Source organism: Colletotrichum siamense (assembly GCF_013390195.1).
Source record: "Colletotrichum siamense strain Cg363 chromosome Unknown KSG_Cg363_contig07, whole genome shotgun sequence".
NCBI lineage: Eukaryota > Fungi > Ascomycota > Sordariomycetes > Glomerellales > Glomerellaceae > Colletotrichum > Colletotrichum siamense.
Genome location: NW_023501020.1, coordinates 2,752,296 through 2,772,099, shown reverse-complemented (window position 1 = coordinate 2,772,099; position 19,804 = coordinate 2,752,296). Strand labels below are relative to the sequence as shown.

At 56.4% G+C, this 19,804-nt stretch overlaps 4 protein-coding genes across 4 annotated transcripts; 2 read left to right on the top strand and 2 right to left on the bottom strand.

Annotated features, from left to right (window-relative positions):
* Positions 1-1,409: 1,409 nt before the first annotated feature.
* Positions 1,410-4,263, bottom strand: CGCS363_v011058 (Uncharacterized protein; the record flags this gene model as incomplete). Its single annotated transcript, XM_036642907.1, has 2 exons — positions 1,410-3,176; positions 3,232-4,263. 2 exons carry the CDS (start codon positions 4,261-4,263, stop codon positions 1,410-1,412), a joined length of 2,799 nt encoding a protein of 932 aa, XP_036491848.1.
* Positions 4,264-9,800: 5,537 nt separating this feature from the next.
* Positions 9,801-10,698, bottom strand: SSU72 (RNA polymerase II subunit A C-terminal domain phosphatase SSU72; the record flags this gene model as incomplete). The annotated part of the gene is made up of 2 exons (XM_036642906.1): positions 9,801-10,458; positions 10,559-10,698. 2 exons carry the CDS (start codon positions 10,696-10,698, stop codon positions 9,801-9,803), a joined length of 798 nt encoding a protein of 265 aa, XP_036492324.1.
* Positions 10,699-16,349: 5,651 nt separating this feature from the next.
* On the top strand, positions 16,350-17,675 carry NBP2 (NAP1-binding protein 2; the record flags this gene model as incomplete). Its single annotated transcript, XM_036642905.1, has 1 exon — positions 16,350-17,675. The coding sequence occupies one exon, from the start codon at positions 16,350-16,352 to the stop codon at positions 17,673-17,675; it is 1,326 nt and encodes a 441-aa protein (XP_036492325.1).
* An 853-nt stretch (positions 17,676-18,528) lies between these two features.
* On the top strand, positions 18,529-19,788 carry mcr1 (NADH-cytochrome b5 reductase 2; the record flags this gene model as incomplete). Its single annotated transcript, XM_036642904.1, has 3 exons — positions 18,529-18,573; positions 18,747-19,119; positions 19,220-19,788. 3 exons carry the CDS (start codon positions 18,529-18,531, stop codon positions 19,786-19,788), a joined length of 987 nt encoding a protein of 328 aa, XP_036491748.1.
* Positions 19,789-19,804: the final 16 nt, after the last annotated feature.

Here is a 19,804-nt window from a genome sequence, read left to right as displayed (position 1 = left end):
AGGACGACCAACATGGCGAGTAGTTGGAGAACGCAGAAATGGGAACTTTGTCGGTCCCCACTTCCAAGGGATGAACCCGGTCCCAGCTCACAGCCGGCTTTCCCTCCTTCCGGATCGGCGCTTACCTACCGACGTCCGACCTCGAGAACAACAACTTCCTTAACGCACCGCTTGCCGAGGACCCCCTATTAGAGAAAGAAAGACAATGTCTTGGAAGATCGGGAAGCCGCCAGACAGGCACACGGTTTAATCAAGGTGCAGCATTCCGTACCCTACCGTCTTCAATGGACGATCCCATGCAGCGGGCGGCCGGCGGCGTATCAGCTGCCCGTCTCGCGGCATTCTAGGTCCAGACATGTGAGGAAATGAACAAGACAAACAGACTCAAGCCCATCGCTACCGCCTTTGCGCCTCCCCCTCTCGCCTCTTTCCCCAACCTCCTCCCACATGGATTCTTTGCTGTTTAAGCTTTCTTCAAAAGACAGAATAATCCCCCCCTCATCTTGGCCAACGTCTCCGCACCAATTAGGGCGACTGTTACGGGAACGCTTGAACTCTCCTTTTCATCTGATCATGCGGGAGGAGCGCGCCGTCATATAACGGTTCCCGCGGTCACACGCGTGGGAGCCGGCGCAGTCCTCCGATGCCATGATGTTGGGAGGTCTCTGCTTGTGATAGGAGGCCAACGAAGCCCGCTGCTTGGAAGTCAAACTAACGATATTGCGCAAGGCACATCACTTATGGCCGAAGTGGCGTCTTCACAGTATCATGGAGCGGACACAATGGTGCATTCAATCCATGCCTCGTGGGCAATCTTAACATTAACTACACCCCCCAAGCACTGTCTTTAACCAGTTCAACACCGCCAACAAGTGATCCCGTCCCGTCCACCCCCGCTCGCCCTGAAAATACATGGCCAGGGGAGCAGGAAAGCCCAGGACTGTTCCGTCTGTCTTCGTTCATTCGCATGACTTGACACAAAAAAAGCGTCGTCTTCAGGTCCTTCTCTCATGCAAAGCGTACACTGAACTTAACCCCCTGAGCAGATTAAACGCCTCAAGGCAGTAGTAACCAAACCGCAAGGAGCCGTCTATAACCCAAGCTTCAGAGCCAAAACCTCCTCTCATGCGCCGAGAGGATGTCAAATATATATAAAGAAAAAAGGATACGGAAGAAGCGAAAAAGCGACCCCTTTTGTTTCCTCAACATCCCAAAACTGCAAACCCAAAATGCAAGCAAAGCCGCCCTGAGGACAGCAGGGGTATCAAAGCTTTCTCTCGCGAAAAAAAAGCAGAAGGGGGGTTTCGTTTGAAGATTATGCGTATCGTGATAGGTTGTCGGAAGGTCAACATTGTTGCCTACCATCATTAAAAGTCGGAGCGTTGGCTTTCCTGAGATAGGCCGATAACTTAAGAGAAGTCGTCGCCTCCGTTCATAACCAGTTGGTCAACGCGCTGGACCAGCTCCTTGGTCTCCCTGGCGATCTCGAAGGCGATGGGAGGCAGGGTCTGCGTCCACATGCGCCACTCGCGATCGTTGCGTCCGGTCGCACCAACGTCCTGGCCGCGGTCGATGTCCAGGCCCCGTTCGCTGGCCTCAAGAAGTCTCTCGCGGCAGGCGGCCAGGCGAGCGATCATGGCGCCGTTGCCAGAAGCCTCCGTCTCAGAAATAACCTTTCCGACCACTTCGGTGATGCCGTTGATCTCGGACGTAATTTGGTTGATAGAGGCATCGCTTCGGATAGAGCCGACGAGGTTCTGGATGTTCTGAACCAGGATAGCGGTCTGATCGTCGAGGTAGACCTTGAGCTCCTCTGCCTGGTTATCTTGGCGCATGCCGTACCCGTTGGTGGGGCCGTTCTTGTAGCCCATGCCATTCATTCCATTCATACCGTTCATGCCGTTAGGTCCACGGTTGTAGGTGTCGGCGGATTGACGGGGGGAGTTGATGGGGCTGTAGGCTGAGGAGTCCATGCTGGCTCTGCCGCCAAGACCCTGGAAGGGTGGGGGTGCCTGTCCCAATGGCAAAGGCGCAGGAACTGAATCCTGGATCATTGATTCTTGTCTGGAGGCAGTCCTCGGGGAGAAGAATCCAGTGGAGTCCACAGGCGTAATAGTGCCATCATCGTCGTCCTCGAGCTCACCATCGGGAGTATTGCGAATCTTGACAGCTCGGAGGAGGTCGACGATGGCGGCAACTAGGTGAGAAGCGGCGGCGTCGAGCAATGATACGGGCGAAATGCCACCCGACGCAGCAAAGTTCTTGGACGAGGTAATAAGGTTGTTGGCAGAGGAGGAAATCTTGCCCTTGAGCTTCGATCGCTGCTGCATGAGGTCCTCGTTGGTTTGCGCTGCTTCGTCGATGTCCTTAGTAATCCGGCGAACGCTGACAACGACCTGCTTCATAGAGTCAACGACCTTGTCGGGGTCGTCTGATCGAGCTCTCTGCAGAAGCTCGTCAATGGCAATCTGGAACTTGGTAACGTGAACGTCCTTGACTGCTCCGTTCTGCTGCAGGAATCCCTTCTCGCGCACGTATTTGGCTGCATCCTGCTCAACATTCAATCCGAGTGAAGCAGCGCGCATGTCGCGAAGTTGCGTCTTTGTGCGAGCGTATCGGTTCCGCCACTCGCGAACTTCGCCTTCGAGCTGGTCGATAGTCTTCTCCAACTCTTCTTGCTTTTGCCACGAAGATCCACTTTGTTGCGATAGCATCTTCATCTCGCGCAAAAACTCACGGGCCTCGCGACGAGCCTCCTCCGTAACCTGTTGCTGCTCTTGCAAGGATCTGCGCAGCTGCTCGTTTTCCCGCTGCAGTTCCCGGTCGGCGTTTCCGGAGCTGACGTTCGCAGCGGCGGTCATGTTGGATTGCCGCAGGTCGTCGACCTGCTCTCTGAGCTGTCTGGATTCGTTGGCATGCTCGTCTCTCATGCGGTCCAACTCTTGTCTTAAGTTGTCGTTCACGTCCTGAGCCTCAGCGAGCTTGTTCTCAAGGCTGAGTCGGAGATCGGCAAACTCCTTCTTTTCCATATTGACAGCCGTCGATCGTGATCTTTCGCCGTCAAGGATGCTGTTCATTTCATCGTCCTTCTTCTTCATGACGTCTTCCATTGCGTCGAGCTTTTCCCGAAGCTCTCGGACCTGAGATTGATATTCGTCTAAAAGCTTCTTGTCGGCCTGTAGGGCTGTTAATGTCTCCACTCGATACGAGGTTAAGTTGGGTAAAGATCACCTCTGATGCTACCGCACTTTGCTCCGTGGCCTGGCTCCTCTTACTCGTGCGGTTTGTTGCCGTGCGCTCGAGACCAAAAGCCTCGTCGCCGTCCTCGTTCGGGCTCGCATCGTCATCTTCTTCCACCATTGTACTCTTGTTCGGCACAATCGTGTTGCTCTGAAACTGCTTCTGCATCGGCCGGTTATACTCGCCTCCCGGAGGCAAGCCCGGCGATGGAGGCACACCATAAGGATCGCCCCGGGGCGGTCCTCCTCGCATTGAGCTGGCATCGGAGGGCCGTCTCGTCCGACTCTGACTCCTACTTTGGCTTCTCGGCGGGTAACCACCATTCACGGTCGCTTGCGAACGGACCGATACGGGGCTACCCACTCTGGGCATATCTCCAGCAGCAAAGCGGGGAAACCTCCTCTCTAGTTCGCAGTAGACGTCGGTCGCGAGATCGCGAAATCGGGGAGGGCCGAGGGAAGACAGCTTTTGTCTCGCCTGGTTACGTTTCGGGTGGAAGTTGGATTCGGGCATCAGGTAAGGGGGAGGTGGTTGAGACCCAGGGCCCGAGGGCCTTCGGCCGAGAGATTGTCTCCGCATCAGCTCATCGAAAACATCGGTACTGAGTTCGAGAAACTGGACAGATGACAGTCGCAGTAGCTTGTCGCGTGCCTTGTTAGGGGGCGTAGGACGGCCTCCTTGGCCGCCATTCAAAAAGTTCTTCAGGGCAACATAGTGTTCGCCAAGGATTCCCTCGGCTTGTTCTTCGCGGATACTCCTTCCGCTCTCACTTCTGGCGTACATGTTTGTTCCGCTGCTGGAGCGGCCGACAGAGGGCGGCGGTGAGGGCCCGCCAGCGCTTCGCGGGCCGGGAGGGAAACCGCCGTTCATGGCGCCGTTTGAGCCTCCGGAATTCGGGGGAGAGACGATGTTGCCACGGTTGTTTGCGTACGGATCTTCGTTGATGGATTGGTACTTGCCAACAGACCATTCACTTCCGCCACCTAGAGAGACAGGTGAGAGAGGCGCATTGCGGCCATTCATGGTAGACCTCGCTGTGTTTTGTATAAGACTCGGTTCGCGTGGGGAGCGAGAAGCAGCAGTCGAAAAAAGGCGGCGCAGGGAACAAAGGGAGTGTCGAGGTAGAAGGTCGGGGGCTCTTTGAAGTCGATCGGGGGTCGCACAGAGACCTTTCTTCTTCCTCTTGCAGCACTATTACCCGGCGGAATCCAAATCCAATCAGGCACAGGCTCGTACCCAAAACCAGTTGCCAAACCCAAAAGCCAGCTGCCAACCTAAATAGTACGTATGTCGCAGAACCTTTTTCCTTTTTTTCTTGCCGTGTCGGATCAGGGTTGTGTCTAAGTCGTCGATGTGGCGGTGGAATGTGTCGATTATGTCGATGTCTCTGCTTCTTCGTCGTACAGATAGAAGGGGTGGATAAGAGGCGTGGGCGGAATCGAGAACGGAAGACGGAAAGGGTTCTTTCAGAGACACCAGCGGTTGCGACACGGCATGACAGGGCGAGAGAAGGGCGTGTCGGTGTCGAAAGGGAATATTTTTGGGGGGATGCAGAGAAAAAGCAAATGCCGCAGAAGAAGAAGAAGCGTGGGACGAGATGCTGCAGTAGAAGAAGCTAGTGCTGCACACAGTATGCAATTGACGTGCTGGTATCCAGTAGGTTGTTGGAAGCAAGCAGACGACGACGTAGTACGGGCCGTAGAAAAAAAACAGAGTCCAAAGCAACCTTGCAAAAGCCCCAAAAAGCCAAGCTGCAGAGAAGAGACGACGGAGCAGCAAAGTATGTAGGCAGTAGGAAGACAACAGCAGAATCCGCGACGAGGTTGTGAGGCATGAAACGTCAAGGTGGCTGGCCGGGATACCACGACCAATGGCGGCAGCGAGATGGCGGCGGCTGGGGGTCCAAAAAGGGGGGTTAGGACTCGTTAGGATGAGTGAGTCCAGTGGGTTGTGGGAGATCTGGGCCGCTAAGAGTGCTGCGCAAGAGGGCCTCCCGTCGCTTGGTGGTGTGGTTTGTGCGCTGTAAGTCAGGCACGCCGCGCACTGGCTCTGGACCTGGACAGTGACGGAGGAGGTGACGATGAATGAAGTGATGGTGGTGGACTGCTCTGGACTGCCAGTGGACGGCTGCGCGGCGTAGCGGATCACTGGTGCTGGAGCGATGGATGGCCGGGGGTGCAATGGCAAGACAAGGGGAAGGGGGGAAGGGGGGCACGATAGTGGAAGGGGGGGAAGGGGAAGGTGCGGTGCAAGTGTGGAAGGGGGGTGGAGGAGGGGAAATGACACTGGAGACACTGGCCGTTGTAGTGGCTTGTACCGTTAGACCACCGGGACAGGCGACGCCTGCTGGAAAATGTTGCGAACGGTACTTGCAAATTACCATTGGCAGCAGTGCCCCACTTGGATTCCACGCTGATCGTCTGCTTTGGGAGCGCTCCGGGGATGATTTGGGGAGGGACCTGACCAAATGCCCATGTTATTAAGGGCCTTGATCATAGCGATTGCCTCTGTCACTGCCACGCTCTTCCACTTTTTGATGCTACGACGACGCGCTGCCCGACATGTTGACCTTCGCTGGTTGACGACGACGACGAAGACTCGGATCGGACCTATGCATTTCGAGATCCGGAGTCAGACAGTGCGAGGCGAGGCTGTTTCTTGTTCACCCCTTGGGCTTCTACCGACGAAGTTGAAGCAGGCTTGAGCTTCACCATCAGCCCAAAGTCTGAGGGTGGCCTTGACGTGTGAACAAGGCGAGAATGGCATCTGCCGTTACATGGCGCCCGGCTCTCGCAAAGGCAGAGATCGGGCAAAACAAGCTAAGGCGAGTGGGGACCGGGACAGAGAAGCCTATCGCGACTTTGGACTTGGACATACGGAGTACTTGGTATAGGTTCCCAGAGACAACACAAGACACACGACGCGACGTGGAGAGACAAGACCATGGCCCCTGGCACGCTGAAAAGAAGGAATTCGCGCGGGAAGGATGCCATTCCGGATTCTCATCTCCCGCCACTGCCTGCTTTCCAAAGTTGGCGGTAGGTATTGAATTGGGAGTGGGGTTCTCTGCAACTCTGCGCGGGCATTCGGAAATCGCGAATGATTCGCGGGTTCGTCTACACTACCACGCAGTACCTAATTACTACGATGGATGGAAGTTGCAATGCATCCAGTCAGGAACGATGCACAGCGGCAAGGAATTAGCGCCAGAGTTTGTTCCTGCCTCTGACCTTACAGAACTACGGATACACGGTACCTGCGTTCTGACTCTTGACGCCTGCCAGTCAAGTTCCTTCGTTGATTCATTCGCTGCAGTCTCTCAGCTGAGAAGCAGCCCAAGTCACCTCATCCGTGTCTCACATCGACCACCTCCTCCTTTACCCGCACGTTCGTCATGTCTTTTCTTCACCAGCACCCAAGGCAGTTCCCATCGTTCATCCATCCGTCTGTCCGCCCACACACACACGTACACACGCACCACACCCGCTGGGCTGAGGTACGGTACACGCATCAGTGCATCACAGATTCATGCCGCCGTGCATAGCATCCATCCATCCATCTCCCCTTTCCCATCCGCACCTCCAAGGGGTCCCCCGACGACTGACTGCACTATTCCCCTTCCTCTCTTTCAAATCTTCCTATCCATCCTCCCGATCCCCAGGCCATGTCGCGCCGGCCGCTGCCAGACTTCCACCCCTGATGCAATAACCACCCTTGGCCGTGATGGCGCGGCCTTTCCACAACCCATTGGTCCATCTTGCTGGCGCGCGCTAGCAACAAAATTCGATTGTGGATTTTTGCCAACCCGTCCACCGCGGCCTTCACACGCTGCCCGGGACCGGGGCCCAGACTGTCACTCGACGGTGGCGGTGTCTGTGGGAGATGGAGATTCGGAAGACAAGGGCAAGGATAAGGGGGCACTGGCCATGGGCATATCCGGACGTGCCTGACCTTAACCTGCTGTTCAGTTGCATCGAACAAGGATGCCTTTTAAGCATGGTGGAGATGCGATTCTCAAAGCGTCCCTGCGCAAGGGGGCCGGAACTCTGGCAATCCAGTCCAGGTCGCACCGAGACGTTGGCACTGCCTTTGCTTTGCTTTGCGTCTGCAGCCTTCAAGTTCCAGTCTTGACAGCCTGTCACTGTCATCACTGCTTGTCGTCCGTCTTGCCTTGCCCGCCTTATGCGAGCGGACGGCCCTGACAGCCCCGTACTCTTGGCTCTGCTGATTCCACTGACTCTGGACTAGATACCCGTCGCCGAGGAGAGCACTGCAGACAGATATGACACTGGCCCAGAGGCCGCGAGAACCCATGGCAAGGAAGACGGAGAAATACACCAAAATCTTATCGACAATCTCTGGTTGTAAATATCCTTCCTAGAAGAAGTCTCCTATACGTACAGCCGTGCCGTCCGTCAGCCACGGTCGTTAGCAAGATACCCACGGCCTGCTCTGTCCAGACAACCGATGCGCAACCCTCGTCAACTGCCAATGCCCCATGCACCGTTTTATTGCACCTAAAATTGCACCTCATCTGGCTCGCCCTGCTCTTGCTGCATCCGTCGTCCACGGCCTCTCTCACCAGAGTCTCGACTCTTCTAGCCCTCCTAGGCCATCGAGCGGGATCCATTCCTCAAAATCCAGATCCCCAAATCTGACAAGCCGTCTGGAAGGCCTCCGCCGAGCTCGCCTCGGGGACTCGACATCGCCGCCGCGATCATTCTGCCGTCAGTGCTTTCTTTTTCGTGTGCTCAGAAAAGGCGCTGGCCAACTGTCTTCGGATTTTCAAGCAAACCCCTGATTCGGGTGTCACTGGGTCTCTGCTACCGGGCCAATCACCCTCGATCCCGAACCGAATGCCCTGGGCAGAGGAGACCCGGCCACGAGGTGAGGCTCCCAGGCGACATGTGACATGGCAAGGTACATCCAAACCGCATGAACCCCTCCCCGTCGTCCAACGCGCCCGCCCTGAGACGGGAATGAAGCTTGGCCACGCCCAGCGAACATTCGATGGAAGCTGGCGAAGGAAGGGTGGCCTCGAAGCTACACGAGGGATCGCGGATACGATCATACGCGGGCCTGCGCCCATCATGGAAAATCCCCACCACTTCAAAACTCACAGGGACACTCCGGTTCATCCGCCTGCAATTTGCTTCTGCCGTTCAGTCCCGTGCCAGTCTTGATCAATTGCCCGACATATTGCGACTAACCACACGACCAGCAAATGGTCTACACGAGTTTGGCTCACCGGCGAGGCTTAGCAATAATATTCCCGCAAGTGCAGGCAAATCAAGTGACTATTTGACGTCAGAATACTAACAACAACGACGAATTTTCCACATCATCAAAGCCGTCTTAGCCGCTATCAAACCTCCCGTTCCGCGTCATGTTTTCTCTGCGGCTCTAGCACAAGCGTCAAGTCTATCGATTTATGAACAAAGTCCGAGCAAGACCACAGGCAAGAGGCATGCAAACTCAAAAAGACGGAAACGATCCCAGAGCTGTCGGTTCTTCCTCTTCCTCCCCCACATCCACCTGAGCCAAAAGGCCAGCTTAATTTCACTTCGAGGGCTGTGTAGTCTCTACAAATTTACCACGGAAAATTGCACCGTGAGCTCTTTTGCGGTTCTCGGGAAACCCCGGGAAAAGGTCCGACCGCCGACTTTTGTGCGTGAAACCTGCCTCGACTGAGGCTAGCTCGAAACGCGGCTGCGATAGCTTAAAAAGTGTGCGCGCGGGAATCAACGGCAGCGGCATGCGACGTTGGGAAACACGTTTATCGACGAGAACGAGCAACGTAGTTTAATCTGAGGCTCGGTAAGGCAAGGTTGCATCCGCGCAGGCGTAGTGACGTTCAAGTTTCTTTATGGAGTGATATTATGATTAAACCATCCTACGTAGTTTATGTACGTTTGCGTTCGTTGTATGAGAACTCTCTTGATGCGAGAGCAGTTTCTCCTGGCCCATGAGTCGCGCGCGCAGATTCTCGTCTCGAAATTTTGGACGAGGGCCGCATGCTCTTACGGCTTCCCTTCTTCTACTGCAATTGTCGTCTACTGGAGCACGTCCGCGTGGGGTATCCCATTCCCAACCCGCATGAATTCTTTCGTCTGATGGAAACAAAAACCGCTCTTGCTTCCTTCCCATCCAACGCGGGACCGGAGCCTTTGTTGTGTATATTTAGACCAACGAGCTGGATCCCTCCTCTGGTTTATGCTTCCCCCGGATGATCACCCCCGCCCGCTTCGCATCGTCCTTCCAGATTGTGATGCGCGATGTGTGTGCCCCGTGGGACCTCATGCCGTCGGGTCTCATGATAATACTAATATGGTGTGTGCTTTGCCGGGACTTTTTTTCTCTCTCGGGCCCGGTCCGTTGGGATCTGCGATAGCCGTCCCGGAGCAAAACAGCGAACTGACCATGTCTTTCCGTCGGGAGCTGATCCCCGCCCAAGCTGAGGACGCCCGTTCCGTTTTGCGCCGTCTTTCCCGGAGCCCATAACCATGACGCGGCACGTTCTAATTCTCCGAACTCGAGAGAGACACAGAGAGAGAGCATGATCAGAACCAGGCCAAGGTCCAGATCGCAGGCAAATGCGGCCACCGGTCCTGCCACTCCGCGAGGATCTCCGGCACCTTCTCGTCGAAGCTTGCTCTCGCCGACGCGCTGCCGTTGTCGAACACCTCCGCGCCGACCGCCTCCCTCTCTCGCTTGGCCGCCTCGTTCAGGTGGTTCGCGAGGTCCAGGATCGCCTTACCGCCGACGCTCGCCTCCTCGTGGTTGTCCTTGATGTCGACGTTGATGACGTGCACGGGGCGGTTGAGCGGGCTGCCGCGGTTCATGAGGTCATCGATGACGGCGTCCCAGCAGCGCTCCTCGCAGGTGATGACGATGTCGACGACGCCGCCCTCGGTGCCCACGCTGCCGCGATCCTCGGTGTGCTGCAGACGCGGCATGCCGACCTGCCAGTCCTGCCAGCGCTCGGGGCCCCACTTCACGTGGCGGTTGCGGTCGACCATGTTGAGGACGCCGTTGAGGCGGTAGAGGCGGGGATCCTTGGACTCGAGCTCCTTGAAGATGGAGTCGTACGACGTCTTGTTGAAGTGGTAGACGTTGGGCTGCGTTATGGACGGGCCCGGCAGGCGGACGAGGGAGCCCGTGCCGAAGGAGATTACGGGGTAGTTGGCGTTTGCGAGACGGAGATGAGACACCATAGATCTGGGTTGCGGGATACGTCAGCGACATGTCTTCTACTGCCTAGGACAAGCTTCGAGTGGACGCGCGATTGTTCGTCGCGATCAAGGTTGGTCATGCTCACCTGTTCTGGTTACTCGCGCAGACGGTGCAGAATTTGAGCTTGAATTCTCCCGAGTCGGATGGCGCGCCGGCCTCGCCGTTACCGTTGGCCGTTGCAGGCGCCACGGCCGCGGCCTGCGCAGCTCCGTTTGCGACGTCCATTGATGCGGTTGAGGTTCACGATGGTGTTGCGAAGAGCGTGGATAGTGGGGCGTATGGATGGAGCTTCACGAATGGATAAGGTAAGGCGCGAAGAGTAAAAGAGGAAACGCGTGGGGCCCAAAAGAGAACGAGTAAGGAAATAAAAAGTTAGAGAGGGGGGGAAAAAAAAAAGGTCAGCCGTGTCGGTTGGTGTCGTCAAGGTCGTGGTCGTCGTAGAGCTTCTGATCTGTGTCTTGAATTAGCCAAAATTCAGACACTTTATTTCATAAATGAAGAGAAAGTTGAGCGCAAGTTTCAGTTTTTTGCGTATACGGTAAGAGTGTGTCAACATAGGGGGGATTTAGACAGCTCCAATAAATATAGACTCATCACGCGAAGCTCGAGGAAATGTTTTTTTGTGTTCGACGAGTTTTGCCTTACCTTTTGGGTTTGGGTGCGTACGCGCCGCAATTGACAAGCAAATTCTCTATCTTCTGCTTCACCAAAGCGTCCCTCCAGTCTCTAATTGCGATCCAAGGACGGACGTGAAGGGGCTGTTGAGAGCTCCAAGTCCTAGCAATGGATGTTGTGTGTGGAGGAGAGAATTTCGCAGGCGTCAATGACGTTGGGTTTTGGAGGAAATAAAGTGGAGGGCACCGACGACGCGAGCTCTCCTTCGGCAGAAAGCCGGGCCGTGACGCAACAGATGCATTAAGTAAGCAGCCTATCGACTTTGGTCTCGCCTGCCTGAGGCCCCGCTAGAAACATAGACTCAGGGCGTTCCCAAGTGCTTCTCGGAGCTTGCTACTGTGATTGGTTGTTAGGCGCTCGCAGATGCTGAAACAAACGACGCTTTCAAGGGCACCAATCAGTGGCCGGGCCAAATGCAGCTACAGTTTTCAGTGACTCGTGAGCCAGAAATAGAAACGCCAACAAAATTCTAGATGACTTTGGACGTCCGGATGGCGGTTGGCTGATGAGAGTCAGACAGACTGTCTGAAGGAGCAAACAATTGAGCTAAAACAGACGAGAACGGTCGAGACCTGTTGCTGTCAAAGGCCACATCGTAAAACAGCCTTGCCTGACGGATACGGGCACGCTGGAGAAGCAGGGTGCGACCGAGGAGGCAATGCAGCAAGCATATCAAAAAAGATATGGACCCTAACGGTCTTGTCCTGGAAGGATTCATGGGCTAGACCTCTCCGGGGGTCTTGTGGTCGGCCCATCAGCTATGTGCCACCAGTGCTACTTTGGCAAGGAAATCTGGCAAGTTGCGAGGCGTTCTGTCGGATCGTCGGAGGAATTACCTGCCTCTCGGGGTCGGATTGGGTTGGATAGGTGGCCTGTGATACTGTCCTGATGTTAAGCTGCGTGATGCGCCCTGCGTTCTGCGGTCTGCGGACGGCCCAACGCGGCGACGCTCACACTCCCGCTCACCCTATGCCTCGCCAGGCTGTCCAATGATCTGGTCGTCATATGCATTGAGGTGTCTCCCACCGTTGCATTATGACGCTGTAAGCCCGGCGTTCCGCGGCAATCCAATGATGCTGACGAGAGAGACGCATGAAGCCAGACCCCCCTCGCTGCTTGCCGTCCGTCTCTGACCTTAACAGTTCCAATATGGCGCTGGAAACTTCGGTGACCGCTGTTCTGCACGTGGCTTTCTGGGCTGCTGACTTTACCGACACCAGCGAAGCAGTTGCTGCAGCCTCAAGGAGATGCGGGAGACCGTCGATCAGCGTTGAAGTTTCACCACGGTCATTTTCCCACCCTTGGAGAAATGGACGACAGCAGCGCAATTTGCGATGCAGAGCCCATCCGTCGGCTTGTGGGTTGCCCCACGGATGGGCACTGATGGCCGCTGAGATGCAGCTAGTGGAATAGCGCCTGGCTAAGGACCGGATGGTTGTTTGTGCTTCAGGCTGTCCACCTCACTCATCAGAGAAAAGCACAGAGCTCTCTCTAGAAGCTTGTGCCATTTGCGTGGTGAGCAACTTTTGGTATGTACCACGAGTTGTGTGTGCATTGGCCGGGACGGGGTCCAGCGTCGATCTTGCGATGCATCTCTGATCTGAATCTTTGCCTCTGGCAATCAGTGCCGCTAGAGGTCTTATGCCCAACTGTTCGGACCAAGACACCAATGTCTGGCCAGTCTCTACCTCTGCCCTCCGGCGCTGTAGACGTCAATGGATACCCAGGACTGGATACCTTCATGATTTGCGCCAGGGACGTCCTCGCTAATCAGGTGTGGGCCGGCCGCTGTCTGACCTTGGTGCGACCTGAACGGGAGACTGCGCCGGTCGATGCTGGCGTAGTCAATATTTGTTAATTGATGACAGCCCAGGCAGACCAAGAATAGCACTGGAAGCCGCCCCGCCATGTTCGTGCTTGACACTGATCTCGCAAGAAACGGTTGATCGAGAGAAACAGACGACTCATCTCCAACATGCTTTAGTGCAGCTTGTACCCGGCGAGTCGTCGTCGTCTGTACTCAGTGATGGACGTCGTCTCAGCCCCTGCCTGTTTGCAGCCTGCCTCCTCTTTCGTCCCGTGTTGGCCGGCAGACCCAGTCCATAACATGGATCAGTCGGGCCGCAGGTTGTACTCACTGCGGCGAACGTTCACGCGTCTCTGGGAAAGTTCTTACGGCGTAGAGACTAGAGAGCACGGGCGGCTTCTGGGGGGACACCCTGGGGATAGAGTTCGGGCTGAAGGGGCAGTTTTTAGAAGAGAGGGATGCGTAGGCGACGCGCGGGCGTCCGTCACGGTGTCAGGTACGGCATAACGTTGATGAGGAGAAAACTCTGAATAACAGACGGCCGAGTCAATTGGGTGTTGGGTCAAAGTCGCGACTCCGCGACACATGGCTGACGGTAGGATGGCAGAGTTTGCGCAAGGCCTGTGTGTAGTTGAACAAGACAACCCGGGCAAGAAAAGGTCGACGTGAAGGTTCCTGGAAGGATGCCCTTGGGTTGGTTATGGGACCGATGGAACGGGGACGGACGACGGGCGACTTACACCAGGAACCACGTAATTGCCTTACATTGAGGCGTACGTGCGAAGGGTGCACTGTACTGTAGTTCCAGCGGGACGCATCACAGATAGACTGGAAAAAGACAGACGAGTTGTGAATCTGAAGCAGAGGAAGAAAGCGGAGCTCCCTTCTGGCCCTCGTGGCAACTCATCATTCACGCAGAAGGTACTCTGTCCGACGGGCTTGGCTGAGGGTCGCAGCTGCAAGACAAGATGAGGTACATGATGTGTGCTGGAGGATGCTGGATGCTTGATGCTGGGGACTGGAGACTATTGACTGGAGACGGGGTGGTGCGTATTCGCATACCTTTGCCGCACAGAGTTACAGACGGGGTTCCCAAGCTGTCCTGGACATGCGGGCTTCCCTGCAGGCAGTGCTGCACTGCACAGCGTCTGTTGTCCTGACAAGTCTAGTCTGGTGGTCTGGAGACTGGGTGCAGAGGTCTCCAGAGGTCTCCAGATATTGTTACCCACGAGGAGGACGGAGGACATGCCCTTCCAGTTCAGATCTGACAGATGATGGCCTGGGAGGCAGGACATCTGATGCATGGCATGGAGACGAGAAATACGGAATGGATACATGGTCTTTGTTAGCAACGGGCAAGTGGGCGGAAGTACCTCGTTCCATTTGGGCAATCGATCCCGCCACGAACTGGAGCTGGCTTGCAAAGAGGAAGTGCATCCTGACCGATTGCAGCAACGCCGCCGCTGACTCGGTTGGGACCGCTGTTGCTGTTGCTGCTGTTTTTGGCCGAGAGTCGATTGCTGTTGCTCGCAGTCAGTCGGTTCAGATGCCTTTCTCTACCTTACCTCACCTGCTGCTGAAGGTACCTTACCTTGCTGAGGTAGGTTCCCCTCCTTCATCACACCTTTGATGACCCTGCTTGCCTTTGCTTGCTGCCTCTGGCTGTCTGCCTCGCCTTACTCGTCCCCCCTCCTCATCGTGTCCCCTCCCCTCGTCCCCTCTCCCGTCTTTCTACCTACCTTACCCTACCTACTTAGTATCTACCTGACCTACTACCTACCTATCTTGCCTCTTCCTGTACCTTGCCCTCCTTCCCACCAGCTGCTCTGTTCCTGCTCCTCCGTCTCCCTGCTCCAACAGGCTATCCAAGGTAGGTACCGGCTCAGCCAGTAGGATCACTGCGCGACGCGCTTAGCAGCATCGAGGTGCAGTCCAGTGCGTTTGGGGGTCGAGTGTCTGTTCACAGAACAAAAGCGTTCGGCCGCTCCTCTGTCTGTTCTGTTCCTGGCTTTCCGGTCGAGGTACAAGTACCTGCTCTAGACGCATGGACAGGTCCCGCCCTCTGCTGTCTCGTTCGTCTGCCTCCCGCACCCTCCCACCAAACAAACACAACAAATGCTACCCAAGGTCTTCCGCTAACGAAGCGCCCTCCTCACAGGGTACGACGCGCCCAAGTACATGTACATCCCCGCGACGGTAACCTGAGGTGGTCCAGTCCTGTTGGTCTGCGCTGCGTCCGTCTGGTGCGAAGAGGCACGGCCGTTCTGCTTCTGGGTAGGGTACCTTTTTACCTCCCACCATCCAGTCTGCTGCCCACGAACACTGCACCGCAACAGAAACCGCAGCACTGCACCAACACAAACCCAAGCCGCTGCCCACCACTACCACCACCTCAGAGGTAGAGAGGCAGAGGCAGAGCGAGAGAGGCATTGGCCAGACGCAGTCTGTAGAAGCAGAGTGTGAGGCAGCACCGGCAACCTGAACCTAAACGAATTATTCCCAACCTCACCTCCTCCTCCCCTTCTGCTCCTCCTCTGTTCTTCTTCCAATCCTCTTCTTCTCTTCTCATCGCCCTCCTCAACATCCCGCCTATCCCATTTTCTACACCTTCTTCTTTCCAACCCACCCTCTTGTCGCACGTCGAGCGACCCCGCGACCTGAATTAATCGCCCGCTGCGACTGCCTTAAGTTCTTGACGCTCCTTACTCGATTTCAACCCTCAGCGTCGCGTGCGACGACTTTCATTTTGCGAAAAACAACCTGGCCAGTCCGTTGCTACCGCTGCTCCAAAATTATTTCCACCAGCCCTATTCGATTTCGCATCGTTCCATTCACCACTCCGTCCGGCTCCGTCTTCGAACCAGCTTCAGTACAGTGCAGTGCCGCACGACTTCACGATAACCACCCGCGCGCAAGCCTTCGAATCCGCCGCCTGCTGTGGCCCGACACCCGAATTTTACCAATCATATTCTCTTGCAATTCCGGCGACGGCAAGCGCTCGATTGTTCTGCTGGCCTTTTTGTTGGCTTGGTGGCACACGACGCCGTAGGATCCGCGAATCGGGTGCCCGCCATCCTTTTGCTGGCTCCCCATCGACTGCGATATTCTCAGGATGACCACGCTCCTGTCCCAAAGCTCCTCGCCCGCGACATCCCCACCTGCAGCTGCTTCTCCCTCCACAAACCCGAATCACCCCTCACTGCCGCCGCTAATAACCTCCCCTCCAAGCCGCCGCTCGACAGCCCCGAGACCAATGTCGCACGCTTCAAAGAATCGCCTGTCGCAATACTCGACGGGCTCTGTCCCGTCGCGTTCGCGACCCCCATCCCACATATTTCCAATGTTTCCTTCGAGCCTCACCTACACTCTGGTGCGCGATTTCGCCTATCCCATCATGCACCCCATGCATTATGGTCCCCCGCCAGAGCCGTCGCATCCCGCTTCCGGCCTCAGCACCCCTCTCAGCGAGTCGCGCCGCCTCTCCGACCCTCCCGCCGCCTGGGAGACCAAGATGAGTTGGGATACCGGCGCGTGGGGTCCTGATGGCTTCGGCAGAAACCACGACCTCCCCTCGGTGCAATTCGCAGACGGCCCGCCTTGGAGCGAGGATGAAGATCTGGCCAGCCCGGTTGTCAGCTCGCGACACCGTAAGCACAAGTCGTCCTCCGCGGCTTTGGGAACTGGGAGAACAAAGGCTCGCGACGATGGAGATATTCTGCACCCGGCACAATATGAAAGAGAGCGCGGATTTTATGTAAGCACCAGCGGTGATGGCAGCGAGCGATACTACTTGAACCAAGGAGGAGAGGCAAACGGCCCAGGCGGGGAATATGTCACCTACCCGCCCGACGATGCGAGACATTCAAGCCACGCATACCAGCTGGGCGACCAACCCCCGCGGCAGTACGCCGAACACGAGTACTCCGATGCATCGAGCTCCGCATCATCCCCCGGCTTCCGAGATGAGGACCAGTCCCGGTATTCGCGGGACTACCAATTCACCATTACATCGCCTGACGAGGAGATGCATGGCAAGGCCGTCGCACTTTTTGACTTTGAAAGGGAAAACGAAAACGAATTGCCCCTTGTGGAGGGGCAAATCATCTGGGTCTCCTACCGACACGGCCAAGGCTGGCTTGTGGCTGAGGATCCCAAGACACAAGAGAGTGGATTAGTCCCCGAAGAATATGTTCGCTTGTTGCGAGATATCGAAGGCGGTATGAACAGTTTGACTGGAAACTTAGGTGAGGGCTCGACTTCACCAAACGACGTTGGCACCCCGACCCAAGCGGAGCATCTCACCTACGGCCATACCCCGACAGGAAGCCAGTCTTCTAACGGTTACCATCAACCTGTAGTATCCACGTTTTCTACCTCGAGCAAAGACCTGGATCCCTATCCCACGCAACAGCTGGGAATCCAGTCCGGTCAGCCCCCGCCCCAAGTGGTCCACTATCACGGCCAGAGAGGTGGCAGCCAAGCAAATACGCCGACGCTGGCTTCGCACCAGGACGTCGGCATCATGCGCCGAGGCAGCCAGGACACAACCGCGAAGAAGAGCGACTCTCAGGGCTCCCCCTTGACGGAGGCCACAACCGAGACCACAACCGAGACCACAACCGAGACCAAGACGGTTGATCGATCAAGCACACCAAAGGCAAAGACCCCCAGCGAGAAACCCGCAGATCCCGACGCCATGGAGACGGACAATGGGCCATGATGGCCAAAAGGCACACGTTGGCAGCAAAACTCGACGGCTAGATTTCTGGCTTGGCAGATTCTTTTTCCCTGGAGGATCAGTCATGAATCATGTACTATGAGGGACGTCAGGGAGGAGCGTTTTCTGATTTCGGTTTGATGATCAAGAGGCGTAACGTTGTATTTCAGGAGACATAAAGAGAGGAGCCCCTGGTCGGTCGCTTTCAGCATGTAGCTTGGATGAAGCAGGAGGACGGGAGGATACGGTACGGAGGATGCATGTGGCTTCAAATGGAGGAACAACGCGCTCGAATACCCGGCTCGAGCGGCGGATGAAAGTGAAGATGTGTTTTAGTTAAGCTCTCGGCAACTGAAGCTGTTTGCTTGTATATAATATATCGGGAAACCCCCCATTTTCCTCGCCAGAGGAATGAACTTTTTTGACCCTGTCCCACCCGCTTTTGATTCCATTAAGCAGTCTTCTGAGCTGGACGCGAACGACACCATCAACGCCGCGCCGCACTGCCTGTAGGCCAAGCTCGTAACGCAACCCTGCGAGCACGTCGTCAGCTCTTGCTTAGAAATACCCCGGTTTTTGCACCTGGCTCGGCCTCCGGGGCCAGCTCATTATCGGCGGGGATCGGGGGAATCGGATGCATCCCACGTGACCTGTACGTCATCCACCGGCGGGCGCAGGCCAGAGCTTTTGCGGGTTACCCGGTAGAGAGCTCCCTTCCCACTGTCTCGGATCCAACCCCCCCAAGCTGTTCGACCTGCCCGCGAGTCGGACCTCTCTTCCACCGCAACTTTTCTCAATCCACGACAACCCTTAATTGACGTCTCCGGTCACGAAAACCGCCAATTGAACCGTCAAAATGTTCGCCCGCACTGCTCTCCGGGCTGCGCAGCCCCTCAAGATGGTACGCTTCACCCTTGCTCCAACAGATTTTCCCCGCGGCGGGCATGCCAGATTGTTTGGGATCATCACACCATACCTTGTCCCGCGCTTTTCCCACTCAGCCCTGTCTCCCGCCGTAAGCAAGCTCCAAACAGGAACTTTTGAGCTGACCATTGGATGTTCCCCGCCACACAGCAAGCCCGCCGCTACGCGACCGAGCCCGCGGCCAAGTCCTCGTCCTCCAGCGCGGCGCTGATCGCCGGCGGAGCTGCCGCCGCCGCCGGCGGGGCGTACTACTTCTTCTCGGGCTCCCCCGCCGTCCAGAAGGCCGAGGCCGCCGTCGGCGTCGCGCCCAAGAAGGCCCTCACGGGAGGCGACCAGGGCTTCGTCTCGCTCAAGCTCGAGGCCATCGAGAACGTCAACCACAACACCAAGAAGTTCCGCTTCGCGCTGCCCGAGGGCGACATGGTCTCCGGCCTGGACGTCGCGAGCGCCGTCCTGACCAAGTACAAGGGCCCCGAGGACGAGAAGGCCACCCTGAGGCCTTACACTCCCATTTCTGATGAGGGTGAGTTATGTTCTTCCTTTTCCCGTGGCGATTGACCCTGGAAAACAGTCAAAACGGGGAAACGCATTGCAAGAAGCTGTGACTGATAATATCATGACAGACGCCAAGGGCTACGTCGACCTCCTCGTCAAGAAGTACCCCAACGGCCCCATGTCCACACACATGCACGACATGGCGCCTGGCCAGCGCCTCGACTTCAAGGGCCCGCTGCCCAAGTACCCCTGGACGCCCAACAAGCACGAGCACATCGCCCTCGTCGCCGGCGGCACCGGCATCACGCCCATGTACCAGCTCGCGCGCGCCATCTTCAGCAACCCTGACGACAAGACCAAGGTCACGCTCGTTTTTGGTAACGTCACCGAGGAGGACATCCTGCTCAAGAAGGAGTTCGCCGAGCTCGAGAACACGTACCCCCAGCGCTTCCGCGCCTTCTACGTCCTCGACAAGCCTCCCAAGGAGTGGGTCGGCGGCAAGGGCTTCATCACCAAGGAGCTGCTCAAGCAGGTCCTCCCCGAGCCCAAGAGCGAGAACATCAAGGTCTTTGTCTGCGGCCCTCCCGGCCTGATGAACGCTGTTTCTGGTAACAAGAAGAGCCCCAAGGACCAGGGCGAGCTTGTCGGTGTCCTGAAGGAGCTGGGATACTCTCCCGACCAGGTCTACAAGTTCTAAGATTTGCGGTCTAGAG